The 27989-nt window shown below is 56.0% G+C and overlaps 1 protein-coding gene across 1 annotated transcript; it reads right to left on the bottom strand.

Moving 5' to 3' along the window:
- On the bottom strand, nt 1–27352 carry TRIM23 (tripartite motif containing 23). Its single transcript, XM_029063639.2, has 11 exons — nt 27241–27352; nt 18891–19053; nt 13042–13163; nt 10713–10991; nt 9072–9254; nt 8269–8484; nt 7055–7189; nt 5254–5383; nt 5044–5154; nt 2222–2346; nt 1–223 (listed from the first exon to the last, which is right to left on the bottom strand). Exons 1-11 carry the CDS (start codon nt 27319–27321, stop codon nt 44–46), a joined length of 1725 nt encoding a protein of 574 aa, XP_028919472.1. The 5' UTR covers nt 27322–27352; the 3' UTR covers nt 1–43.
- Between the last annotated feature and the right edge of the window lie 637 nt (nt 27353–27989).

The following is a 27989-nucleotide window of genomic DNA, read 5'->3' on the forward strand; positions in this document are numbered from 1 at the left end:
TGACGGCTCGCCGCGGACTTTAAGCCACCGCTCTATCCGAGAATTAGGCCACATCTAAGACGCCGGCGGCCACGAGCTGCCTCGAAAGCCAGTCCAGTCCTTCGTAGAGGCCCGTGCCGCTGCGGGCATCGCAGCCCTGGATATACCAGCTCCGCCCGCAGCACAGTTTGTGGAGGCTGAGCAGTTCCGTGATCTCTTCCACCGACAGGGCCCCCGCCACATCCTGGAAGAGAAGAAGAGAAGCCCGCTCCGGCTCGCCGCCCATCTCTCCCGGCCCTCGGGCTTTACCTGGCCGGCCCGCTCCCCCGGCCACCAGTCGGACGGCGAGCTAGTCAGGCTGATGATGATAATAATAATATTGGTCCTCGTTAAGCGCTTACTACGCGCCAAGCACATGGTAGAGAAGCAGCGTGGCTCAGTGGCAAGAGGCCGGGTTTAGGAGTCAGAGGGCGTGGGTTCGAATCCCGGCTCCGTCAGCTGTGCGACTTTAGGCAAGTCACTTCACTTCTCGGTGCCTCAGTCACCCCATCTGGAAAACGGGGATTAAGACTGAGCCTCGGGTGGGACAACCCGATGACCCTGTATCTACCCCCAGCGCTTAGAACGGGGCTCGGCACATAGTAAGCGCTTAACGGATACCTGCATTAAGCACCGTTCTAAGCGCTGCAGGGCAAGGAGACGGGCAGGCCGGTGCCCTTGACCCAAAACGCCATTCTCATTTAATAATGTCGGTATTTGTTAAGCGCTTACTATGTGCAGAGCACTGTTCTAAGCGCTGGGGGAGATACTGGGTAACCAGGTTGTCCCACGTGAGGCTCACAGTTAATCCCCACTTTCCAGATGAGGTAAACTGAGGCCCAGAGAAGTGAAGCGACTCGCCCACAGTCACCCAGCTGACAAGCGGCGGAGCCGGGAGTCGAACCCACGACCTCTGACTCCCAAGCCCACGCTCTTTCCACTGTGCCACGCTGCTTCTCAAATGCATTTCAAATGTCTTCTCCCAAGGTGGTTACGGTTCAGCGGACCGGACTCTCAGAGGGCCCCAGGGCAAACGTGGCCTAGTGGGGAGAGCGCTGGCCTGGGAGTCAGAAGGACCTGGGTTCTAATCCTGACTCCGCCACTTGTCTGCCGGGTGACCGAAGCCAGGCCACTTTACTTCCCTGGGCCTCGGTTACCTCTTCCGTAAAACGGAAGTCGATGCGGAGCAAGGACTGCGTCCCACCTCATTACTTTATAGCTACCCTAACACTTAGGACCGTGTCCCGGCACACAGTAAGCGCTTCACAAATACCGTTAAAAAAACCAACAACAAGGTTAGCGTTGCAGGCTGGAGTCCCAGAGGGTCCCAGAGCGGTTAAGATTCGGTGGTCCGGACTACCAGAGGGTCCTAGAACAGCTGGTGCCCGGGGGGTCAGGCCTCTCACCCGGTAAAACATCACCCGGAGAGATGTGGTCCACTAATGACGTCTAAAATCTGCGCACTTAATGAACCAGCTGGAAAAATACTACTAATGTCGGTATTTGTTAAGCGCTTACTACGTGCAGAGCACTGTTCTAAGCGCTGGGGGAGATACAGGGTCATCGGGTTGTCCCACGTGAGGCTCAATGGCCAAGCTGGGGGCGGGAAGGGTGGCTTCTCTGACACGTCGAAGGCAACGCGACTTGAATCCGGGGAGCAACTCCCCGGATCGCTTGAGCGTCCGTGGCGAGGCGCCTGGAAGGGCACCGCGGAGCCCTCCGCGCGAGTCCGTCTTCCCCTCTCATTCATTCATTCAATAGCATTTATTGAGCGCTTACTGTGTGCAGAGCACTGGACTATGCGCTTGGAATGGACAAATGGGTGACAGATAGAGGCAGTGCCTGCCCTTCGACGGGCTTACGGTCTGATCGGGGGAGACAGACAAGAACAATAGCAAGAAATAGACTCAGGGGGATGAACGGCTCCTTAAGACAACAGCAAATAAATAGAAACAAGGTGATGTACATCTCATTAACAAAACAAATAGGGTAACGAAAATATATACAGTTAGGGCCGAGAGCGGCGCCAGACGGGCCCCGGTGCCGACGGGACGCTAAACGACCAGTGGCATTCACCGAGCGCTTGCTGTGTGCAGAGCACCGCATTCGGCGCCTGGGAGGGTTCGCTCTTACGGACTCGGGGGTCGCGTTCCCCGACTACTGGAAGGGGAGGGGGTGGCGTGGTCCCGGCCCCCGTCGGTACCTGCTTGTTGGCGAAGATGAGGAGCAAGGCGTCCCGCAGCTCCTTCTCGGTCAGCAGCTTGGCGAGCTCGCTGTGGGCCTCGCTGACTCGGTCCCGGTAACTGCTGTCGACGACGAACACGACCGCTGCCGAGACAAACATCGGCCCGGGGCGGGGGGGGGGGGGGTCAGCGTTGCCCGGGGGGGGGGGGGGCCGGAGATGCTCTAAACGTCAGGATGGACTTCTGGAAAAGGACGCTTCGACAGAAATATCTCCCACGGCACAAATCCCCGAGCGCTCTCAAAATGGTCGGGGCCGCTACCAACAGCGGGGGAGAGATGTACTTCCGGACCAAATGCATCGCTAGAAATACAGTCCCGAAGCCTCGTGCCGTGTTTGTATCCCCGCCCCCCGGCCCCAAAGAGGGGCGGACGGACGGACACGAGGGCGCGCGGGCCTTCCAACGCGTCCTGAGAAACCGACGTTTCGGCCCCCCCGGGGACGCCGCCCCCACCCTCTCCTCCAATCCTCCCTTGCCCAAATCATCTACGTGGGCGGCAGAAGCCCCAGAAAAGGAACCGCTGCCAGCCTCCCGGGTCGCTCTGTCCCCAAGAGGTCGCACGACCCAAAGCGAGGGCCAACGCTGGGCGCAGGAGACGGGCCGAGGTCGCTGGCCTAGGTTCCGGCGTCCCCGCAACGGGCGGTTGCCCTCGCAGGCTCGGGACAGGGAGAGGGGACGAGCGGGGCCATCGCGGCAAAGACCCCACCCCGGGCTGGGAGCGCAAGCCGGGGTGGCCGTCGCCCTTCCGGGCGGGTGGCTTCTGCGGCTCGCTGGCACTCCCGGGAGTTTCTCCCCCGCGATCTCCGCTCTCCCCAGTCGACCGATTAAGCCTCCCCCCCTGCACTTCCAGGGGGCGGGAAGACATGACGCCGTGTGCGGAGAGGGGGACGGGGAGCCCCCGTGAGGCCCGCCGCCCCGATCCACTCGCCTCCTCGCCGCGGAGACCAAGCCGGGATTGGCTCCGTCCGCCTCCCCCCACCATCAGGGCCCAGTGGGGAGGGCAGCACGGCATCCCCAACCGCCCGTCATCCCGCTCTGTTCACCCCGCTCTGATCACGTGGGAGCGGCCCCGGACCCCGATAACCCCTCGAGCCTAGCCTGCTCCGACCACCTTGAGGCCGCGGCGATGCCAGCAGGAAACTGACGCGCGATTTCTGGAGCCGGCGGTGTGGGCGGGGACCCAGGAGCGTGCCGTGGGTCACGCCGGGCGGCCGGCCGGCACACGGCACCGCAGCTCCTCCACACCACCACCGAAGACACAGACAGTCCCCTTCGGCCCCGGGAGTCACCGGCTCCGGACGACGGCGGGCCGTCGACCCTTCTCCCTCCTGGCCCGCCCGACCCTCCCGAGGATCTGGGGTCCCCGCGAGTGGCCCGAGGGGGTCTGCCCTGCCTGCCTCGGCCACCGGCTCTCCCCCTTCACGCCTTAGTTACGGCTCTCTCAATCACCCCGAACATCCGATCCGTCACCAGCGCCTGCCGGTCTCACCTTTACGATATCGCCAAGGTCCACCCTTTCCTCTCCACCCAAACGGCTACCTTACCGCTACGGGCTCTCGTGATATCCCGGCTAGACTACCGTGTCGGCCTTCTCTCCGATCTCCCTTCCTCCTCTCTCGCCCCGCTCCGGTCTATTCTTCACTCGGCCGCCCGGCTCGTCTTCCTGCAGAAACGCTCTGGGCCTGTCACTCCCCTCCTCAAAAACCTCCAGTGGTTGCCCATCGACCTCCACACGAAACAAAAACTCCTCACTCTGGGCTTCGAGGCTGTCCGTCCCCTCGCCCCCTCCTACCTCTCCTCCCTTCTCTCTTTCCACCGCCCACCCCGCTCCTCGCCGTCCCCCGTTCACGCCTATCCTACCGTCGATCCCTGGCCCGCGTCCTACCGCTGTCCTGGCACGCCCTCTCCCCTCACCTCTGCCAAACTCTCTTCCCCTCTTCAAAGCCCTCCTGAGAGCTCACCTCCTCCAGGAGGCCTTCCCACACTGAGCCCCCCCTTTCCCTCTGCTCCCCCTCTCCTCCCCGCCAACCCTCCGCTCTTCCCCCTTCCCCTCAGCACTGTGCTCACTGGTATATATTACTTATTCTCCTATTTATGTTGTTAATGAGGTGTACATCCCCTTGATTCTACTTATCGTGATAACGCTGTCTTGTTTTCGTTTCGTTCTGTTCTGCTCTGCCATCTGTCTCCCCCGATTAGACTGTGAGCCCATCAGCGGGGAGGGATTGTCTCTCTCTGTTGCCAAACTGTACATTCCAAGTGCTTAGTACAGTGCTCTGCGCGTAGTAAGCACTCCAAATATACTACTGAATGAATGAGTTCTCCGGACTTGGTTCCGATATTCCCGAAAGCACGTTCTCCCGACTTGGTTCCGACATTCCCCGAAGCACCAGCCGGGACCGAAAACTGTCGGAGATCCCGAAACCTGATCTTGTCTAGTTCTCGGCTCCTCTGAGCTTGCCTTGACCCCCAACTGGGTTGGAACGGCCGGCTCTCTACCGTACTTAAGATGCATCGTCTGGGACCGTGCCGGTTTTCAGGGTCATCAAATTTAGCAACCAAGAACACGCCGCACGTCAACAGGTAGCGTAAAATCGCGGCAGACTCTTTCACGTCTCCTTTCCCCGTCCCTCAACTTTAAAAAAGAAAAAAAACCGGACACCGTCACCGGTAACGTCTTACCAGTACCCGCCTATCACCGTCCCCGGCCACCCGTCTGGGGTTGGGGGAAGGCAGCCCGGAGCGATCAAGGTGGAAACCGGAAAGGTCGAGCGACTCCTACCTTGGGTGTTGAGGTAATAATGCTTCCACAAGGGCCGGAGCTTGTGCTTCCCTCCTACATCCCAAATGGTGAATTTTAAGTTTTTATACTCCACGGTTTCCACGTTAAAACCTGTTGGGAGACGGTTTTCGGTTGCGCTTTCACCCCCACCGCCCTAGCCGCGGCCCGGCCGGCAGAGGAGCCTACGAAGCGGCGGGCCCCCGTAGTTACCGATGGTTGGAATCGGCTGCATGAACTCGTCCTGCTTCAGCTTGAACAAAATGGTGGTCTTTCCGGCACCGTCTAAGCCCAGCGTGACCACCCGGATTTCCATCTTGGGCCCAATGTGGACTCGGTTGTCCTGCAACGGGAGAAGGCCAATGTTTACGGAGGTCTGAAATGGTGGGTTTCCCCAGCCCCGGGTCTCGCCTTTCTCCGTGGAGAGGTCCCCGTTGCATTCAAGGAGCGAGAGCCGCCGCCGCTCCCGGGACCCGCTCTATCTGCCAGTGTTCCCCCCCGCTCTCCCGAGTCTTCGGGCTCCAAACGGACCCAGGCCCCTCTTCTCAGGCGGCAGCAGGGGCGGTCGGGGGTCCCGGGAGTCGGGGTCTCCCCCCCCGGCGCTGCCGAGCTGAGGGCGGCCCGAGCCGAGGGGGGCGGGACTTTCGGGGTTGGGGATCCGAATCGCCGGGCCGCGCAGTCGGAGCATCGCTTCAAACGCTCGCTGATCTGATGTTCCCTGGTGGTCAGATGTGGCCCAAAGAGGGAAGGTGCCTCCTCTGCGGGGAGGCCGTGGTGACAGGACCGACGGATCAGACCCGGGGACTCGGCCGGGCCCAGACTCCTGAAGGGCACCGTGGGCCTCGGAGGAAAAGCGACCCCGCCCACGGTCCGGCCCGGCTCCGGTCAGCGGGAGAGAATGGCCAGCTCTGCTCAGGGGTCTGTTCTGCTGTGGCTGGGGAAGGGCCTGACCCGGGAGCTGGCTCGACCGAACCCCGTAGAGCCCAAACTGAGGCCTTTAAGACGGGACCCCCCCACGGAGAGCTACGGAAATGTGAGTTCTGGAGACCAAAACAAACCACCAAGCCGAAGCTGGCCCCGAGGAAACCGTGTCGAGTGTTTCCCCGAAGGCGCCCTTTGGCCAGGATTCCTTAAAAGAGGATTTCTCTTGGGAAGAAATGCGGCAGGAAGCAACCGCTAGCCCCTAAAATAGAAGACGAATGACTCAGAAGCAGCAGATTGCCGTGCTCCTCAAGACAGAGATACACGGATCGAAGGGACACCGGCTGGACTTTCTGGTAAGGAGGCCTAGACAATTCTGGGTTTAGACGGACACTCTTTCCACTCTTACAGAAAACAAGGACGTTTTTCAGAAGCTTCTCACAATTCAGGCCAGTGACCCTCCTCACACGTGGGCTCTCACTGGGCGCTTACAGTTCAGAGGGGAGACGGACATCCGTGGAGAGAAATAAATTACAGATTGAATAAAAGGGCCGTGGGGCTGGGACGGGGGGATGAATAAAGGGAGCAGGTCAGGGCGATGCAGAAGAGAGTGGGGGAAGACGAAGGGAGGGCTGGGAGAACCGAGTAACTGCCATCCCAGCCCCGCGTCATTTAAAATACGCTTTCGGTATTATATTGCAAAGACTGCAATAAAGCCAGGAAAGATCAATTCTGCAAGAATACATGACGGCCCATTTACCTACAGAGGGAAAGCCACGCATTCTCTAAATAAATATATCATGACCCCTGATACTGGATAGCCAGCAGCAGCGTGGCTCAGTGGCAAGAGCCCGGGCTTGGGAGTCAGAGGTCACGGGTTCGAATCCCGGCTCTGCCACTGACAGCTGTGTGTCCGTGGGCGAGTCACTTCTCTGGGCCTCGGTTCCCTCATCTGGAAAACGGGGATGGAAGACCGTGAGCCTCACGTGGGAACAACCTGATGACCCTGTATCTGCCCCAGCGCTTAGGACAGTGCTCGGCACACAGCGAGCGCTTAACAAATACCAACATCGTTATCATTAAAACATTATACCTTGGTGAATGTGACGGGAATGCTGGCATCCAACTGTATGTGATCCGCAAGCTCGGTGAACTGCTGCTGCTGTTTCTGTAACGTCTCCAGCAATCTCGTAATTTCCTGCTTCGCCAAAACCACTCTGCAGTCATCCTAGAGCGGACCCAAAAGCAGACGATCATTTCACTGTCGGACCAAATTAAAAAGAAAAGGTGGGGGAGGGGGCAGAGGAGAGGCTTAAATCGCCCTGACGTACGAAAGGCGCGGTCTTTTTAAATGTCCGCCACGGTGAATTCGCTCGGCTACTTAACCACCACCTTGTTGGGACGTTGAGGAAAAGGGTCTCGTAAGGGCTCGGTTGTTCAGATCCATTCATTCATTCAACCGTATCTACTGAGCGCTTGCTACGTGCAAAGCGCCGGACTAAGCGCTTGGAATGGACAATTCGGCAACAGATAGAGACCACATAGGGCCCCCCCGGTCTAAACGGGGGAGCTCCAACAGTCGGGTGGGTGGCAAAGACGGGGGAACCCCCGCGCACATCCGTCATACTTTCTTCCACAGCGTGGCTGTATCGTGAACTGCCCCCCTCCCCAACTGCCCCCCCCCCCCCCCATAGCTCTTCCCCTCCGTTCTTCCTGAGGGCCCGAGCCGGGAGTCGGGGCGGGGAGGAGAGCCGCTGGGAGGAGGGCCGAGGGAGCACCCGGCAGCCCGGGGAGAGGAGGGGGTGGGGAAGGGACGGATTTTCCAGTCCGGGCCGACGGCTCCTGCTCTCCGGCGGCAATTACTCCGGGCCGTGGCCCCTGATCTTACGGGCGGCTCAAAGTGTCCCACGAGCCTATGCCTTCCCCGGTTGTCCTGCGCCCACCTGCTCACGAGACTCAACACCCGCTCTGCCTCGGCGACCGTTTCCCCTTCCCACGCTTCTTCTTCCCCTTCGATCTCCCCACCGATAAGGAACTGGGGGGTGGGGTGGGGGCAGTCGTCCTCCCGACAGCACGCGTCCCGGAGGGACGCGGGGCGGTGTCGGTGCAGGTGCGGGGGGCCAAGACGTACGTTTTCCTCCGATCGGCCTCTCCCTCCCGCAATTCCTCCGGTTGGAATCTGCCCGCCAGGGACGGGCCGGTGAACCCGGCAGCGCTAGCTGACGGTTGGGGTTTTTTCCCGAGCCTCTCTCCGTCACCTCGGGGGGACGGAAGGGAGCCCGGCCTGCCGGCGCGTCGCCCGCCTACCTGCTGCAGCGTCTTCTCACAGTGGAGGCAGGCTGCCGAAACCTGGGACAGCAAGATGGTCATGTCTTCCTGCTGCTGCCTCAGCCAGATCAGCTTCTCCCGCACGTGGGCGTCCACCACGCTCAGGGCCATCTCCTCCTGGCGACACAGGGTCTCGTGGAGGTCCGAAAAGTAGGCCCGGACGCAGGAGCGGGCACTCTCGGCGGTACCTGGGACCTGCGCGGGATCCGCCTTTTAATTCGCATCGCGTGCAAGGCCTCTCCCCGGCCGCCCCTGCCCTTCGGACCACTCGTTTCGATCGGTCGCTCTGCGTAGCCGCGGAGGACGTCACGCTGCCGTCGGTCGTTCCCTTTCTCCGCCGGTCCCGATCGAGGGTATTTACTGAGGATTTACTCTGCGCAGGGCACTGCGGTTCACTCGTTTCACTCAACGGTATTTATTGAGCGCTTACTATGTGCAGAGCACCGTACTGAGCGCTTGGGACGGACAATTCGGCAACAGACAGAGACCGTCCCTGCCCATCGACGGGCTCACGGTCTAATCGGGGGAGACGGACGGACAAAAACAAGACAACTTAATCACGATAAAAAGAATCGAGGGGACGGACACCTCACTGACAAAATAAATAGGGGAATAATTAAGTGCTTGGGAGAACACGACAGAATTAGCAGACATTAACGGGCCGACGGACCGGGGACGAGCTTACGCCTCCTCCTCCTCCTAGAAGGGAAGAGGCTCCCGCGTCTAGTCCGCCTACAGAGAACACCTCGAACCGAGAAAGGGGAAGGAGAAAAATAGCTTACGTGCTCCGTGTGGGCCATCCCGATTCCGTCTTCGACGATCTGCTCCCCCCCTTCTATGTGCTGGACGATTCCCACCAGCTTGCGGGAATACTCCGAGATCTCCTCGGTGAAGGTCCGGATGCAGTGGGCCATGTCTAGAATGGATGCCCGGATCTGGTTGGCTTCGGGTTCCAACACGGAATGCTAGGGGAAGGAACGGCGGACGTGAGAGGATCCCGAGACGGGAGCCCAGCTCTGGGCCGTCCGCTACGGTCCTCACCCGCCCCCGCCGTGAGGATTCGGTCCCGGTGGAGAGGGGGACCGTCAGGCGGCTAAGCCGGGGTGGAAGAGCGGGACCCGGGCGGCCCCACGTCCGGTCGGGAACGGGATCGAGGCGGGCCCGCTGGTGCCCGGAGCCGCGGCCTCCGAGCCGGTGGGATTGGGGCCGGGCGGATCCTGGGCCGGTGGGCCCCGAGGAGATGACCAAGGAGCCCACGGTGGGTGGGCCGGGGAGGGGACGAGGCCCGTCAGACGTCAGGCCCCGTTGGATCCCGGGATTAATAATAACAACCGAGGTATTGGTTAAGCGCTTCCCGTGGGGCAGGCGCTGTACGAGAAGCAGCGTGGCTCAGTGGAAAGAACACGGGCTTAGGAGTCAGAGGCCACGGGTTCTAATCCCGGCTCCGCCAGCTGTATGACTTTGGGCAAGTCACTTAACTTCTCGGTGCCTCGGTTCCCTCATCCGTATAAGGGGGATGAAGACCGTGAGCCTCGAGTGGGACAACCTGATTCCCCTGTATCTCCCCCGGTGCTTAGAACAGTGCTCGGCCCATAGTAAGCGCTTAACAAATACCAATATTATTATTACTACTACTGAGCACTGGGGTAGGTACAAGATAATCAGGTCGGACACAGTCCCTGTCCCACATGGAGCTCGCCATTTTCATCCCCGTTTTACAGATGAGGTAACGGAGGCCTAGAGAAGTGAAGTGATTTGCCTGAGGTCACGCAGCGGACAAGTGGCGGCGGGGCCGGGATTAGAAGCAGCGGGGCTCAGTGGAAAGAGTGTGGGCTCAGGAGTCAGAGGTCATGGGTTCAAATCCCCATTCAGCCGCTTGCCGGCTGTGTCACTCTGGGCAAGTCACTTCACTTCTCTGGGCCTCAGCGACCTCATCTGGAAAATGGGGATGAAGACTGTGAGCCCCACGTGGGACAACCTGATGACCTGGTATCCTCCCCAGCGCTTAGAACCGTGCTTTGCACACAGTAAGCGCTTTGAAAAAAAAACCACCCCAAAACCCAGGTCCTGCTGACATTCACTCAATCGTATTTACCGAGCGCTTCCCGTGTGCGGAGCACTGAACTAAGCGCCCGGGAGAGGACAGTGCAACGAGAAACAGGGCCACTCCCTGCCCCCGACGAGCTCACAGTCTCGAGTGGGGGAGAGGGACGGCGATACCCCAAAATAAAGGCCCGCGCTCCCTCTCCTCTCAGACTTTTGACTTAACGCTCCCCCGACGGTCTCTCCGCCGGGTGAAGGGGAGCCGGGTCGCCGACGTGGGGGGCCGGGGGAGCGAGACCGCCCCGCGGCTCGAGCTGGCGGGGCGAAAGGGATGAGGAGGGATGGAGGGGAAGGAAGGGGGGGGGGGGGGAGCCTGCTACCTTATGGCCTTGGTGTTTGCCGTACTCCTTGCAGACGCAGCACATGAGCGGGCTGGCTTGGCACCCTTCTTCCAGGCAGACAAATTCGATGGCGTGCACCTGGTGCTGGGAGCACAGGGTCTTCTCGTGGGGTTTATCCGCCAGAGGCACCCGCCGGTGCTTGGCCAGCGTCTTGGTGGAGTGGGTCAGCTGGGAGCAGTCGGAACACAGGTGCGTGCCGCACACGGTGCAGTACACCGACGCCACGTGGGCTTCGTCTTCGTCGCAGCGCACGACGCTCTGGCGGACAGGGCGAGAGCCACCGGTCGCAGACCCCACGGCCGCCGGGAAACCGAGCGCGCGGGTCAGCCCGCCCCCACGCCGCCGCGTACCCGTCACCCTCTGCTCGGCCGGGTACCCTGGAAGACGGAGGAATTCCTTCATTCACTCGATAGCCTTTCCTGGGCGCTCAGAGCGTGCAAAGCACCGCACTAAGCGCCTGAGAGAGTCCAGCAGAACAACAGAGAGACACATTCCTGCCCGCAACGAGCTCACAGTCTAGAGGGGAAGACAGACGTTGGCGTAAATAAATTACAGATACGTACAGATCTCTACCTATGTGCTGTGGGGATGGGAGGGAGGAGGAGAAGCCGCGTGGCTCGGTGGAAAGAGCCCGGGCTTGGGAGTCAGAGGATGCGGGTTCTAATCCCGGCTCCACCACCTGTCTGCTGTGTGACTTTGGGCGAGCCACTTCACCTCTCTGGGCCTCAGTGACCTCCTCTGTAAAATGGGGACTGAGACTGTGAGCCCCACGTGGGGCAACTTGATTACGTTGTATCTAGCCCAGCGCTTAGAACAGGTCTTGGCACATAGGAAGCGGTTAAACACCACAATTATTATTATGAGTGAATGAGACTGCACGAAATGGGTCTGTTTATTCTTACACCGTACTTCCCCCGGCACTCAGTACGCTGCTCTGCCCACGGTAAGCGCTCAATAAATACAACTGACCGACTGATCCGTCCTTCCGACTCACCTAGCTAAGATCACCTTAGGAGTACGCGTGCCCAGCCGTTTCCCCCACTCCTGGAATTCAAGGCCGGCGTTAAACCTGGTTTTAAAAACAGCGATGCCAACCCGTCCCCGAACTACCGTGACCGGATCTACCAGGCGATCGACGCCGAATAGAACGCTGGGTGGGGGAAGAGCTCTACAACCGGCAGAAACTAGCCGGTAACTCGAGGTGAGCTTCTTACCTCTCTGCCCGGTGCCACGGGTCTCTTCGTAATCATTCGTGGGACGCACCGAATAGAATAAAAATCCCCAGGCCACCCTTAAAAGTTGCAGACTTATCTACCAGCCGTAAGGCGGCAACAGTCGACCGAGACGGAAAGAAACGGTTTTTTCCGTGAAGCGTTTTAACCACAAGATGTTTGGGCAAAAGATCTCTGAAAATCACCCGCTTCGATATCGCAGTAAAATAAAAATTTCTACACGTGTTAAAGACGGAAAACATGACATATTCATTTTTGCTGGGTCCAACTGGATTTATCAAGCCTGTCGACAGCAAATGATAATTATTACCCATCTTTACTACGAAGACAGAAACTCCAGGGATGGGCGGTGGATGAAATTCACCGAGTCTGAAGCAAAAGGCTTCTTGGTTTAAAATCCACTGCGATAATTTCTATCATACAAGACTGTGTAATAGACAAAAGACTTTTTCTTCTATCTACCCCCGTTTCGACTGTGAGCCCGTCATTGGGCAGGGATTGTCTCTGTTGCCGAACTGAACATTCCAAGCGCTTAGTACAGTGCTCTGCACGTAGTAAGCGCTCGATAAATACTACTGAATGAATGACTACCCCGGTGCTTAGCACAGAGTAAGTAAGTGCTTGATGAATGCCATCCTTTAACAGTTGCCTAGTGGGTAGAGCACGGACCCGGGGGTCAAAAGGTTCGAATCCGGGCTCTGCCGTCTGTCTGTCCGCAGTGTGACTTTGGGCGAGTCATTTATCTTCTCTAAGCCTCCGTTCCGGCAACTGTAAAATGGGAATTGAGACGGTGAGCCCCACGTGACGCGTGGACTGCGTCTAATCCGATTGGCTTGCGTCCACCCCAGGGCTTGGCACGTAGGAAGTGCTGAATAAATACCATAAAAATAATAATTACGATTATCACCGCTATCATTTATTGTGGGGGGAGGGGGAAGGGGGTGCGGGAGAGAGTTTCCGTCACCCCTTTTGGGCACTGGAAATCCCTGCTTCGAGGTTTCCCATCCAATCTACCTCTCTCTACTTTTGATGAGGGTTTGGAAACTGAAAACATTCGAGTTAGGCCAGGTCGGTACCTCTCCAGATATCCCGATCGCTTCCTCCACGGTTCCGTACTGACCGATGGGGCCATTCTGAAGCCGTTCCAGGAGTTCCAGCAAGGCAAAATTCTTTTTCAGACCCCACACACCGGAATCTCCTAATGGTAGGGAGGAAAGAAAGCGAGTTAAAGACCCGAAGGCCCGCAACTTTTACCTCGTCGTCGATGGAATTTATTGAGTGCTTATTCTGCGCGGAGCACTGTACTAAGCGCTTGGAATGTGTAATTCGGCAACAGATAGAGGCAATCCCTGCCCAATGACGGGCTCAGTCATTTCCGGCGCTTGGGAGAGGACGTTACGAGACCCTTGGCAGGCACGTACCCTTCCCGCAGTGGAACAGTAAGAAGCAGTGGGGCTCGGTGGAAAGAAGGCGGGCTTGGGAGGCAGGGGTTGTGGGTTCTAATCCCGGCTCTGTCGCCCGTCAGCTGTGTGACTGTGGGCAAGTCACGTCACTTCTCTGGGCCTCAGTGACCTCACCTGGAAAACGGGGGTGAAGACTGTGAGCCCCACGTGGGGTTACCCTGTATCTACCAAGGCGCTTAGAACAGTGCTCGACACACAGTAGGCGCTTGACAAATACCATCGTCATCGGTCACTTTACGGGTCCGGAGGGAGACGGAAATTGCTGCAAATAAATAATCTATGAGAGATAATTTAAAGAGGTGCACCTAAGGGCCGTGGGGTTGGGCGGGGCGAACATCAAATGCCCAAAGGAAGAGGGAGCCGGGGAAAAGACGGCTTCAGCGAGCAAAACGTCTAGGAGGAGATGTGACCTCAATAAGATTTTGAAGGTGGGGAGGACGGCGGTGCCGGGGGGGGGGGTCCGTGGAGGGGGAGAGATTTCTGGCCCGGGGGGAGGACAGGGGAAAGGGGTCAGCGGCGCGAGAGAGGTGACGGGGGTACGGCGGGGGCAGGGTGTGCAGGATGGGAGACCGAAGAGGGACAGTAAGAGTGGGCAAGCTGAGGTAGAGGACTTTCTTTTTGACGCCGAGGTAGATGGGGCAAACCACCGGAGGTGCCGCAGAGGTGGGGAGGACACGGACTGCACGTCTTTGTAGAGAAACGATCCGGGCAGCAGAGTGGGGAGAGACGGGAGGCAGGGAGGTCAGTGAGGAGGCTGACGCAGGAGTCACTTCTCATCTCATTTCTCGACAGGGATTTCCAAAACCGCAGAGCCCGACTAGAGACCGCTCGGCGGCTTAGGACAATTTAAACCAAAAGACTGGCTCCGCTTTGTGTGGGTGTCCCCTGTGATTCTGTTTAGATGGAAGATGTCTTCCTAAATTGTTCTGCGTCAAAGTTATCGTTCTTCAGGCAACATTACCCTAATTGGCAAGGAAGGTGTCTTTTTTCAGATTGCTTCTGGGTTCTCCACCTACCACGTGTACAGAGCGTATTTACTCGACATTATTTGGAAGCAAGGGTAAAGATTCTCCTTTGAGAATTCCGTGGTGTTGACCAATGCCCTTTCGCCTCATCATCATCATAATAATGATCGTGGTATTTTTCTGTGCCCTCATCAGGCACTAAGCGCAGAGGTAGAAACAAGATAATAATAATCATGATACTTGTTAAGGGCTTACTACGTGCCAAGCGCTGCTCTTGGGGAAGCGGCATGGTGTAGTGGGTAGAAGCCGGGCCTGGGAGTCAGAAGGTCGGGGTTCTAATCCCGGCTCCGCCACCTGTCTGCTGTGTGACCTTGGGCGGGTCGCTTCACTTCTCTGAGCCTCGGTTTTCTCATCTGCAAAATGGGGACTGAGACTGTGAGCCCCACGTGGCACAGGGACTGCGTCCAACAAGATTAACTTGTACGCACTCCAGTACAGTGCCTGGCACACAGCAAGCACCTAACGAATACCGGAATTATTAATATTCTAAGCACTGGGGGAGATACAAGATAAGCAGGTTGGACACGCAGTCCCCGTCCCACATTAATTCCCATTTTACAGATGAGGTAACTAAGGCCTAGAGAATAATAATTATAATGATCATTATTATGGGGCTTGTTAAGCACTTACTGTGTGCCAAGCACTGTTCTAAGCGCTGGGATAGATACAAGGTAGTGAAGTTGTCCCACGTGGGGCTCACGGTCTTCATCCCCATTTTCCAGATGAGGGAACTGAGGCACAGAGAAGTGAAGTGGCTTGCCCAAGGTCACAGAGCAAATGGCGGAGCAGGGATTAGAACCCACGCCCTCTGACTCCCAAGCCCGGGCTCTTTCCACTACGCCACGCCGCGACCTGCCCAAGGTCACACAGCCGGCATGAGGCGGAGCCGGGATTAGAACCCAGGACCTTCTGGCTCCCAGGCCCGTGGGATCGGACGCAGTTCCTCTCCCACTCGGGACACACACTCTCAGGAGGAAGAATAATAATAATAATAATAATTATGGTATTTGTTGAGCGCCTACTATGTGCCGAGCACTGTTCTCAGCGCTGGGGGGATACAAGGTAATCAGGCTGTGCCACGTGGGGCTCACGGTTTTCATCCCCTGTGTGACTGTGGGCAAGTCGCTTAACTTCTCTGTGCCTCAGTTACCTCATCTGTAAAATGGGGATGAAGACTGTGAGCCTCACAGAGGACAATCTGATTACCCTGTATCCACCCTAGCGCTGAGAACAGTGCTCTGCACATAGTAAGTGCTTAACAAATACCACCATTATTATGATCCCCATTGTCCAGATGAGGGAACTGTGGCGCAGAGAAGTGAAGCGGACAGAGCAGATGAGTGGGATTAGAACCCGCGTCCTGACTTCCAAGCCCGGGCTCTTTCCGCTGAGCCCCGCTGCTTCCCGAGAGCAGGTATCTGATTCCCATTCCACTGGCCAGGAAGCCGCGGCCCAGAGCGGTTAAGTGACTTGCCCGAGGTCGCCCAGCGAGCTAAGGGCAGGGCTAGGATTGGGACTCGGGTCTCCGGGCCAACAAGTGGCCACGTGGTGGTTCTTTCCATCCTTCCCCCCTCCGCTCCTGCCGCTTCCCCGGATTTCAAGCATCCCCCGGCCCCGGATCCCGCGGTCCTGGCCCAGCCCCGCGCCCCCTTTCCTGCTCCGCGCCCACGCTGCCAGCCTCTGCCCGTGGGTCTCTCCTCGGGGGCCGATGAGACCCCGTATTCGGAGCAGGCCGAGATTCCAGCCTGGCTCAGTGGGAAGAGCCCGGGCTGGGGAGTCAGGGGTCGTGGGTTCGAATCCCCGCTCTGCCACTTGTCAGCTGGGTGACTGTGGGCAAGTCACTTCACTGGGCCTCGGTTCCCTCATCTGTAAAATGGGGCTGCAGACTGTGAGCCTCATGTGGTACAACCCGATGACCTTGCATCTCCCCCAGCGCTTAGAAGAGTGCACTGCACATAGTAAGCGCTTAACCAACACCAACATGAATATTATTATTATCCTAGCGATCGTTCCCCGTTAAACGGAGGCTGGCTCTCGTCAGAGGCCCCTGTGGCTAATACGCCGAAGGAGACGCCGCCCCGGGGCCCCGGGCCGGGGGTCGGGGCAGCGGGGTCGCTGGCTCCCCGCCCCCACTCCTCAGCCCCCGCCCTCGGCCTTTCAGGGTCACCCAAGTTGGGGAGACGGTCTGGTTCCCGCGATTGGACTGTGAGCCCGTCAATGGGCAGGGATTGTCTCTATTTGTTGCCGAATTGTCCATTCCAAGCGCTTAGTCCAGTGCTCTGCCCATAGTAAGCGCTCAATAAATACTATTGAATGAATGAATGAATGAATGAATGAGGAGCCGGACCCGTGGACCCTGGCCTGGGTGATGGCCAAACTCCGGGCCAGAGGGCACCTCGATTCCCGAAACTCCAGATGAACCGGAGGCAGAGTGGCCTAGTGGACCGAGCCGGGGTCTGGGAGTCAGAAGGACTTGGGATCATGCATTCAATCGTTATTTATTTAGCGCTTACTGTGTGCAGAGCACTGTCCTAAGCGCTTGAAAAGTACATTTCGGCAACAGAGAGAGACCATCCCTGCCCACGACGGGCTCACAGTCTAGAAGGGGGGAGGCAGGCATCAAAACAAGTAAACAGGCATCAATAACATCAACAGAATTATAGATCCATACACTTCAAAACAAGTAAACAGGCATTAATTATAAATACGTAGAATTGTAGATATGTACCTATATACACCAGTGCCCTGGGGCGGGTAGAGCAAAGCGAGAGAGTCGGGGCGATGGGGAGAGAGTCGGGGCTCCGCCACTTGTCTGCTGGGTGACCTTGGGCAAGTCGCTCTGGGCCTCAGTTTACCTCATCCATAAAATGGGGACTGAGACTATGAGCCCCACATGGGACGGGGACGGCGTCTAAACCGATTCGCTTGTATCCACCCCAGTGCTTAGTACAGTGCCTGGCACATAGTAAGGGCTTAACAAATACAATAAAAAACAAAACCCAAAAAACAGTAAAGCGGTGCCCAGGGTGAGGGGGATAAGGCCGGGCTGGGGACGTTGGGATCCAAGGCCCACCGCCACGGGTAATAACGGAAGGAAAGCGGGGCAGCCTCACAGACCCAAAAGGTTCCGGCCGCTCAATCTCACCATTCTGAGGAATAATATTAAATTTAAGAGGTGATCAATCTAAACTAAATCTAATAAATCTTAGGAGCCTGAGCCAGCTTCCTCAGTTTCTCATTTCTACAAAAGGCCAACGGCCGCTGACGGGAAAGACCGGGTAAGCAACTGAAGGGCAGAATCTGGGTCTTTCCAGTGGTCTCGGCGTTCCCCGGGAGTCCGGTAATTTCCCCCTTTCCACGTTGGAGGTCATTTCACCGCGGCGGCTAGAAAACGTTACCCAAGGATGCCTCGTGGAGCATAGATCTGTTTGCCATTTGGGATCCGAAGGGCCTCGGCTCCTCTCCGCATAAATGTACAGAAGGGTTATTGAGGGAAAGAAAGGGGCGGTTCTGGAGCCAAGGTCTCTGGCACTTTAGAGGTCACGGTCTCAAACTGGAGCCCGAACTCTCTTGGGTGTGTTCCATTTCAAATACGGTCACAAGTCTGCACTCCCACGTGGATTGGAATTAGTCTCCAAAATGAGATGTGGCCATGGAGAAAAATAAACTTTACCCACCACCCGAACCCCACCCACCTTTGGACGAGGCACCCCGGATACGGCAGGGTCAGAGGAAAAAAAAAAATACATCTTTAAAGTCCGGTACCTTAAAAAGACACACATCTTGGTTTAAATATTTCCAAAATACCACGGGAGTCAACGAATTAATGAATAACCCTAAAACAACCTTTCTAGCTGGGGGTTTACACTGGGAAATGATGAGATCAAGGCAGATTTAGCCTCGGGAGCCTCTGCTTTGAAGGACAGCTGTTCCCCACATGCGCCGCAATGAAAACATTAGGAGAGATTCACAGATGACCTCATTGTCCCTGCATCATTTTTAGTCGATGGAGGTCATCTATTTATCCGTACACGAGGCGTTAGAAATGAAAACCCCATTTAACTGGATTCATATCCTCATGGAGTAACTGATTAGAGTGCAATGAACATCCCTCGACTCGATAAACATATTCCTCGCCGTCCGCGTCACGCCAACAATGATTTAACGCCTCAGAGACCAGACTGTAACCTCAGAACTGAAACTCCTGCGCCGGGGAAGGTTCAGGGACCGTCATTCTTACTCCAAGTCCGGGGTTGCTCTTATATTTTTTTCTCGTCCCTCTTGTCCCCAGCTCTCTAGGCATTATGACGCTGGAAAAGGAAGACGATTTTCCCACTGACCCGCAGCGCCCTGCCCAGTGTTTATTACGATAACGAGAGCTCAGAGAGTTGGCCAGAAGGGCCGGAGAGCAAGCGGAGGCGGAGAGGTCGTACGTACCGAGCTCGGTCACCTGTCGATCGAAAGGGCAGCGAATTGCCCTTCCATGGAGAGGCAGGCGGGTGAGGCAGTCGTGACAGACGGTGTGGCCGCACAAAAGCAGCCGGGGAACTTTGTCTCCTTGCAAGGAAAACACATCTTCGCAGACACCACACTCCAGCACCTAGAATAGGAGCGGGGACGTGGTCAGTCGGGATTCATTTGGAATAGGCTTTGGAGGGGAGGAAAAAAAAAAAAAAAAATCACGCCACTTTTTTTTGGGTGGTTTACAGTCCCTCATCCATTCAATCGTATTTCCTGAGCGCTTACTCTCTGCAGAGCACTCTACTAACTGCTTGAAATAATAATGATGGCATTTGTTACGTGCTTACTACGTATTAAGCACCGGGGTAGATACAAGGTCATCAGGTGGTCCCACGTGGGGCTCGCTGTCTTCATCCCCATTTTCCAGACGAGGTCACTGAGGCCCAGAGAAGCGAAGCGGCTCGCCCAAAGTCACACAGCTGACAAGGGGCGGCGGCGGGATTAGAACCCACGACCTCTGCCTCCCAGGCCCGGGCTCTTTCCACCAAGCCGTGCTGCTTCCTTACATGGAGACCAGGGCAACTGGCTAAAGGGAAGATGACGTCTCTACGGGAAGCAGCGTGGCCTCACGGATAGAGCCCGGGCCTGGGAGTAAGAAGGGCCTGGGTTCTAATCCCGGCTCCGCCGCTTGTCTGCTGTGTGATCTTGGGCGAGTCACTTCACATCTCTGGGCCACAGTTCCCTCATCTGTAAAACGGGGATTAAGACTGTGAGCTCCACATGGGACAGGGACTGGGTCCAACCCAATTTGTTTGTATTCACCCCTCCCCTTGCCCACAGAGCACAGTACAGTGCCCGGCACATAGTAAGCGCTTAACCAATACCATAATTATTATGGTTACCTCTCAAACACACCCACACTGGCGCTGCTGGGTGGGTACGTCTGTCGCTCCGCAACTGGCCCTTGTCGGCACTCCGCCAGCCCCGTCTCCCAGGGAATCCAGCGGTGGTATTTACTGAGCGTTTACTTACTGTGCGCGCAGGGTGCCGTAGTAAGGGTTTGGGAGAGCACAGCACCCTAAAGTTGGTCGGCACGATCCCCGCCCTCCAACGGCCTACGATCTGACAGACGTGAAAATAGCCGGGGGAAGCAGCAGGGTATAAAACAGCGCTGACCCCCGGGGGCTTCCGCTCCACTTGGGGGCAGGAGGGGAAACAAGGATATAATAGGAAAAGAAGTTCAAATCTCTCCGGAAACACCTGGGGGGTGGACGGAAATATACAGATAACAGAGTCGCAGGGGCGGAGAATAGAAAGGAAAAATACAGAATCGCTAGTCGGTGCTGGACTGGCTAATGAGAATTACGACGGGAAGGCTTCCAGGAGGAGGATTTCCAAAGAAATTTCAAGATGAGGGGAGCGGGTGGTCCGGTCGTTTGGGGAGGCACGGGTGCCAACTGTTTTTGTTCTGAGTGTGGGGGTGACAGGGATTTGGGGGGGACGGGATTGGGAGGGGACAAGGAGGTAAGCAGGGGCGGAAAGCCACCACGCCGGTCCTTTTGATCCTGACGGGAAATAATCGGGTCACGGCAGAGATCTGAAATGACCAGGTTTGAAAAAGGGTTCAGCTCCAAACGTTGTCAGGGCCACAGGCCTTCGGGGGTCCCACCAAATAAGCGCCAATGTTTGGGGGAGCCAGGGCTCCAGGCCTGGGGAGCAGGGTGAACGCGGGGTGGGAGAGTTCATTCATTCATTCATTCATTCATTCATTCAGTCGTACTTATCGAGCGCTCACTCTGTGCAGAGCACTGTAGTGAGCGCTTGAGCGCCAGGCCCAGATGGTGACCCGGGAAGGGAGTGAGGCGTGCAAGCTGAGATGTCAGAGGAAGAAAGCCGAGGAGAGCGTTGAGAGCAGTGAGGAGGGAGTTTCTGCTTGAAGGGGAAGGAGATGCCTTGGGCAAACCCTGGAGCCCAGATATCCTTTGGAAGCCCGTTCGCTCTGGAAGCGCACTGCACCCTAGACAAACTTCAAATACTTTCCCCACCTTACCACAATGAGAGGGTTGGGCTGCTTATTTTTAAATCTCCGACCCTAGAAAAACTAAAGCACGGAACGAAAGGGGAAGGAAAAGGAGACCCAACGGAAAAAGCAAACCGGTTACAGCAGGACGTGTTTCTTAAACCTTAAGACCTGAACCGGAGACCTCATTCTAACTTCTGCAGGTTTAAAAGAGGAAGTCATTCAAATTAAACCCTGCGAGTACCAGCTGAAAAACAACACTGCCAGAAACGGAGAGTCTCTTAAATATTGCAGACCAACGCTGGGCTCCCCGACAACTCAAACTGCAAAAGGACAACTCTCTCACTGTACATTAACTTTCAACCACCTGGCCAAAAAGGAAAGGAAAATCCTTCTTTCTCTTCTTCTTTCCAAAGCACTTCCGTTAACTTACCCAATTTGAATTAAATGTGCAAAAACCGATCTGATGGAGCCTGCAATTTACATCAAACGCTCTATCCCCGCTGGAGAAAAATTCGACCTTCTGTTGTCACTGCCCCCCACATTTCTCAAAGCCATTTAAAGAATGTGGAATCGCCCGTCCGAAATGTGTTATTCTTCAGGCAGGCAAGACCGGAGACCATTTCTTCTTTCAATCCCGGCTCTGAGACTCGTCTGCTGTGTGACCTTGGGCAAGCCACTTTACTTCTCTGGGCCTCAGTTCCCTCGTCTGTAAAATGGGGATGGAAGACTGTGAGCCCTACGTGGGACAACCTACCTTGTATCTCCCCCAGCGCTTAGAACGATGCCTGGCACATAGTAAGCGCTTAACAAATGCCAACATTATTATTATTATTACATACGACACACCGCACCCTCCCCAGCTTCAAAATCACTAAAGTCACATCTCCTCCCAAGACCTCACTTCCCCTACTTGACCCCGCCGCTTTCTGCATCGCCTAGGCACTTGGGCCTGTATCCCTTAAGCACCTGATAATCGCTAGGGGATGTGTCTGTTGTTGTACTAATCATGATAATAAAAATAATGATGATGGCATTTTTTAAGCGCTTCCTGTTCTAAGCGCCGGGGGGGGGGGGGGGGGGGGGGGATACAAAGTAATCAGGTTGTCCCACACGGGGCTCACAGTCTTCATCCCCATTTTACAGATGAGGTAACCGAGGCACGGGGAAGTGAAACGACTTGCCCAAAGCCGTCCGACAAGTGGCGGGGCCGGGATTAGAACCCACGACCTCTGACTCCCAAGCCCGGCGTCTTTCCACTGAGCCGCGCTGCTTCTCTGTGAGCCACGTGGGCTCGCGTATGACTGACTGACTGACTCCAACCCTTCTGTCATTCGTTCACTCAGTCGTATTTATTGAGGGCTCATGGTGTGCAAAGCACTGTACAAAGCGCTTGTGAGAGGACAAGGGAACAACAAACGGACGCTTTCCCGCCCACACCAAGCCTAAAGGGGGGGACGGACCTTATTATAATAAATTGTATATATCTTCACCACCCTATTTGTTTAATGAGATGTCCATCACCCTCATTCTATTTATCTGCCACTGTTTTAATGAGATGTTCTTCCCCTCGACTCTATTTATTGCCACCGTTCTCGTCCGCCCGTCTCCCCCGATTAGACCGCGAGCCCGTCAAAGGGCAGGGACTGTCTCTATCTGTTGCCGATTTGTCCATTCCAAGCGCTCGGTCCAGTGCTCTGCACATGGTAAGCGCTCAATAAATACTAATGAATGAATGAAATAGATAAATACCCCGTCCACAGCCTCTTTCCTGCCTGTAATTCATCTGAATGCCTGCCTACCCCTCTAGCCTGTAAACTCCTGGTGAGCAGGGAACGTGTCCGTGAACTCTACTGTACCGTTCTCTCCCGCGTGTCTAGCGCAGGGCTCTCCGCGCCCTAAGTGTTCAGTAAGTAGCACGGACTGAATGAAAAGTCTGCGCAGGATCATTCAACTGAAGACGGGGGGCTCCCTGAGGTGGCCTGCGGGGCAACTCCCTGGGCGCTCCAGGGAAACGACGGGCGTCGACAAGGACAGAGGGGCTGCGTCGACGTGCTCGCCCTCATCTCCCTCACTACGGCCTCCTCCGCCAGACGGTAAATTCAAGGGCAGGGATGGCATCTTTTCTGGATGAGCCCCAAGCATCCTCCCGTTAGAAGAGCCCACGAAATGTCATCGTGGCTCAGTGGAAAGAGCCCGGGCTTTGGAGTCAGAGGTCACGGGCTCGAATCCCGGGCTCGGCCACTTGGCTGTGTGACTTTGGGCGAGTCACTTCCCTTCCCGGTGCCTCAGTGACCTCATCTGTAAAATGGGGATGAAGACTGTGAGCCCCACGTGGGACAACCTGATTCCCCTGTGTCTACCCCAGCGCTTAGAACAGTGCTCGCTACGTAGCAAGCGCTTAACAAATACCAACATTATTATTATTATCGCTGGTCAGTCCAACAGTCCCTCCAGACCTCCTTAGGAGATTCAAGAGATTCGGAGGGTCCATCGCTCCCAACGAGTTCTTCCCGGACAAGACTCTCCCCGGGTGAGCCGGCACCGACCCTCCAACGCCCTTCTCCATCCCAAACCTTCCCTCTAAAGAATCCATTCGTGAATGAATCGATCCAAACTCTTTTTGAATTTCCTGACGCGGCTTAGCTGTCCATCCCCCGCCCCTTCCTACCTCTCCTCCCTTCTCTCTTCCTCCCGCCCACCCCGCACGCTCCGCTCCTCCGCCGCCCGCCTCCTCGCCGTCCCCCGTCCTCGCCCGTCCCGCCGCCGACCCCCGGGCCACGTCCCCCCGCCGTCCCGGAACGCCCTCCCTCCTCACCTCCGCCCAACTCACTCTCTTCCCCTCTTCAGAGCCCTACCGAGCGCTCACCTCCTCCGGGAGGCCTTCCCACCCTGAGCCCTCCCTTTCCCTCTGCCCCCCCCTCCCCATCGCCCGGACTCCCTCCCTCTCCACCCTCCCTCTCCCCAAAGCAGTTGTGTCTATTTGTATATATTATTTCTCTATTTTATTAATGATGTGCATATATCTATGATTCTATTTATCTACTTTGATGGCATTGATGCCTGACTCCTTGTTCTGTTTTGTTGTCTGTCTCCCCCCCGTTTAATAATAATGTTGGTATTTGTTAAGCGCTTCCTATGTGCAGAGCACCGTTCTAAGCGCTGGGGGAGATACAGGGACATCAGGTTGTCCCACGGGAGGCTCACAGTCTTCATCCCCATCTTAATAATCATAATAATATAATAATGACGTTAGTGTTTGTTAAGCGCTTACTATGTGCAGAGCACTGTTCTAAGCGCTGGGGGAGATACAGGGTCATCAGGTCGTCCCACGTGAGGCTCACAGTGAATCCCCATTTTACAGATGAGGGAACTGAGAAGTGAAGTGACTCGCCCACCGTCACACAGCTGACAAGTGGCGGAGCCGGGAGTCGAACTCATGACCTCTGACTCCGAAGCCCAGGCTCTTTTATAATGCTGGTATTTGTTAAGCGCTTACTGTGTGCAGAGCACTGTTCTAAGCGCTGGGGTAGACACAGGGGAATCAGGTTGTCCCACGTGGGGCTCACAGTTTTCATCCCCATTTTCCAGATGAGGGAACTGAGGCACCGAGAAGTGAAGTGACTTGCCCAGAGTCACAAAGCTGACAAGTGGCCGAGCCGGGATTCGAACCCATGACCTCTGACTCCAAAGCCCGGGCTCCTTCCACTGAGCCGCGCTGCTTCCCAACACAGTTTAGACTGTGAACCCATTGCTGGGCAGGGATGATCTCTCTCTGGTGCCGAATTGTACTTTCCAAACGCTTAGTCCAGTGCTCTGCGCACAGTGAGCGCTCAATAAATACAGCTGAAGGAATCTATGAGCCTATTTTGATGGTAATGACGCCTACTTGTTTTGTTGTCTGTCTTCCCCTTCTAGACCGCGAGCCCGTCACTGGGCAGGGATTGTCTCTATCTGTTGCCCGATTGTCCATTCCAAGCGCTCAGTCCAGTGCTCTGCACACAGTAAGCGCTCAATAAATAGGACTGAATGAATGGGCGACTGAGTGGCGGGCCCAGGAGGAGGACACAGAGAAGCAGCGCAGCTCTGTGGCAAGAGCCCGGGCTTGGGAGTCAGAGGTCATGGGTTCGAATCCCGGGCTCTGCCCCTTGTCAGCTGGGTGACGGTGGGCGAGTCACTTCCTCTTCTCTGGGCCTCAGTTCCTTCATCTGTAAAATGGGGATTAAGACTGACAGCCTCACGTGGGACCACCTGATTCCCCTGTATGTCCCCAGCTCTTAAAGCGGTGCTCTGCACAAAGTAAGTGCTTAACAAACACCAACATTATTATTAGATTATTATTATGATTATTAAAAGGAGGATGAAGCCTGTGAGCCTCCCATGGGACAACCTGATTCCTCTGTATCCCCCCAGCGCTCAGAACAGTGCTCGGCACATAGTAAGCGCTTAACACCAATCTTATTATTATTACATTATTATGATCATTAAAATGGGGATGAAGCCCGTGTGCCCCACGTGGGCCAACCTGATGACCCTGTATCTCTCCCAGCGCTCAGAACAGTGCTCGGCCCATAGTAAGAGCTTAACAAACGCCAACATTATTTATTACTATTACGATTATTAAAAGGGGGATTAACTGTGATTATATGGATTTATTTTGATTATTAAAATGGGGATTAACTGTGAGCCTCCCGTGGAACAACCTGATTCCCCTGTATCTCCCCCCAGCGCTTAGAACAGTGCTCGGCACCTAGGAAGCGCTTAACAAACACTAACGTTATGATTATATTATGATGATTATTAAAATGGGGATTAACTGTGAGCCTCCCGTGGGGCGACCTGATGTCCCTGTATCCCCCCCAGCGCTTAGAGCAGTGTTCGGCACACAGTAAGCGCTGAACAACTACCAACATTATTTATTATTACGATTATTAAAATGGGGATGCAGACTGTGAGCCTCACGTGGGGCAGCCTGATGCCCCTGGATCTCCCCCAGCGCTTAGAACAGTGCTCTGCACATAATGAGCGCTTAACAAACACTAACATTATTATTATTATATTAAAATGGGGATGCAGACTGTGAGCCTCACGTGGGACAGCCTGATGCCCCTGGATCTCCCCCAGCGCTTAGAACAGTGCTCTGCACATAATGAGCGCTTAACAAACACTAACATTATTATTATTATTATCATTATATTAATATGGGGATGCAGACTGTGAGCCTCACGTGGGACAGCCTGATGCCCCTGGATCTCCCCAGCGCTTAGAACAGTGCTCTGCACATAATGAGCGCTTAACAAACACTAACATTATTATTATTATATTAAAATGGGGATGCAGACTGTGAGCCTCACGTGGGACAGCCTGATGCCCCTGGATCTCCCCCAGCGCTTAGAACAGTGCTCTGCACATAATGAGCGCTTAACAAACACTAACATTATTATTATTATATTAAAATGGGGATGCAGACTGTGAGCCTCACGTGGGACAGCCTGATGCCCCTGGATCTCCCCCAGCGCTTAGAACAGTGCTCTGCACATAATGAGCGCTTAACAAACACTAACATTATTATTATTATTATCATTATATTAATATGGGGATGCAGACTGTGAGCCTCACGTGGGACAGCCTGATGCCCCTGGATCTCCCCCAGCGCTTAGAACAGTGCTCTGCACATAATGAGCGCTTAACAAACACTAACATTATTATTATATTAAAATGGGGATGCAGACTGTGAGCCTCACGTGGGACAGCCTGATGCCCTGGATCTCCCCCAGCGCTTAGAACAGTGCTCTGCACATAATGAGCGCTTAACAAACACTAACATTATTATTATATTAAAATGGGGATGCAGACTGTGAGCCTCACGTGGGACAGCCTGATGCCCCTGGATCTCCCCCAGCGCTTAGAACAGTGCTCTGCACATAATGAGCGCTTAACAAACACTAACATTATTATTATATTAAAATGGGGATGCAGACTGTGAGCCTCACGTGGGGCAGCCTGATGCCCCTGGATCTCCCCCAGCGCTTAGAACAGTGCTCTGCACATAATGAGCGCTTAACAAACACTAACATTATTATCATCATTATATTAATATGGGGATGAAGACTGGGAGCCCCACGTGGGACCACCTGATGCCCCTGGATGTCCCCCAGCGCTTAGAGCAGTGCTCCGCACATAGGAAGCGCTTCACAAACACCAATACGATGGTGAGGATGACTATGGGTGCTGTGAGGAGGAGGGAGGGCGGCCATGACAGGAGGCGGGTCGGGGAGGGGAGAAGAAGGTCGGTGGCCGCCTCACCTTGACGGCGGCCGAGCCCCTGCCGGCCTGCCTGGCGCCGTCCATGGCCGCCCCGGCCTTGGCTCCGAGCAGCGCCGCCATGGCGCCGCTTCAGCCGCCGCCTCAGGCCGCCGCCTCAGGCCGCCGCCTCAGGCCGCCGCCTCCGCCGCCATCATGGCGGGGGCGCTTCCGGTCGCGCGCGGCGCACTTCCGGCCGCGCAGGCGCACTGGGGGCCCGTCTCCGCGGCCCTCCTCCCCCCTCCCCCCGCGGCGTCCCCGAGCATGCGCAGGAGGCCCGGGCAGCGCCTCGGCCGCCATGTTTGCCCTCACTCTCTGAGGGCAGCTGAGGGACTCCTGATGTTGGCATTTGTTCAGCGCTTCCTATGTGCAGAGCCCTGTTCTGAGCGCTGGGGGAGACACAGGGGAATCAGGTGGTCCCACGTGGGGCTCACAGTCTTCATCCCCATTTTACAGATGAGGGAACTGAGGCCCAGGGAAGTGACTTACCCAAGGTCACCCAGCTGACAAGTGGCCCAGCTGGGATTCGAACCCATGACCTCTGACTCCCAAGCCCGGGCTCTTTCCACTGAGCCACGCTGCTTCTCTTCAGAGGAACCTTCAGAAGGAGTGATCTGGGGGTTCTTTCGTTTAGGGCGGTCCGGCCTTGTCGCCTGGAAAACCCTCCATGAAAGGGTTTTCTGAGAAGCGGGTCGGTGGAAAGAGGCCGGGCTGGGAAGTCAGAGGTCATGAGTTCGAATCCCGACTCTGCC

The sequence above is a fragment of the Ornithorhynchus anatinus genome, chromosome 1 (genome assembly GCF_004115215.2).
Source record: "Ornithorhynchus anatinus isolate Pmale09 chromosome 1, mOrnAna1.pri.v4, whole genome shotgun sequence".
In the NCBI taxonomy this organism is placed as follows: domain Eukaryota; kingdom Metazoa; phylum Chordata; class Mammalia; order Monotremata; family Ornithorhynchidae; genus Ornithorhynchus; species Ornithorhynchus anatinus.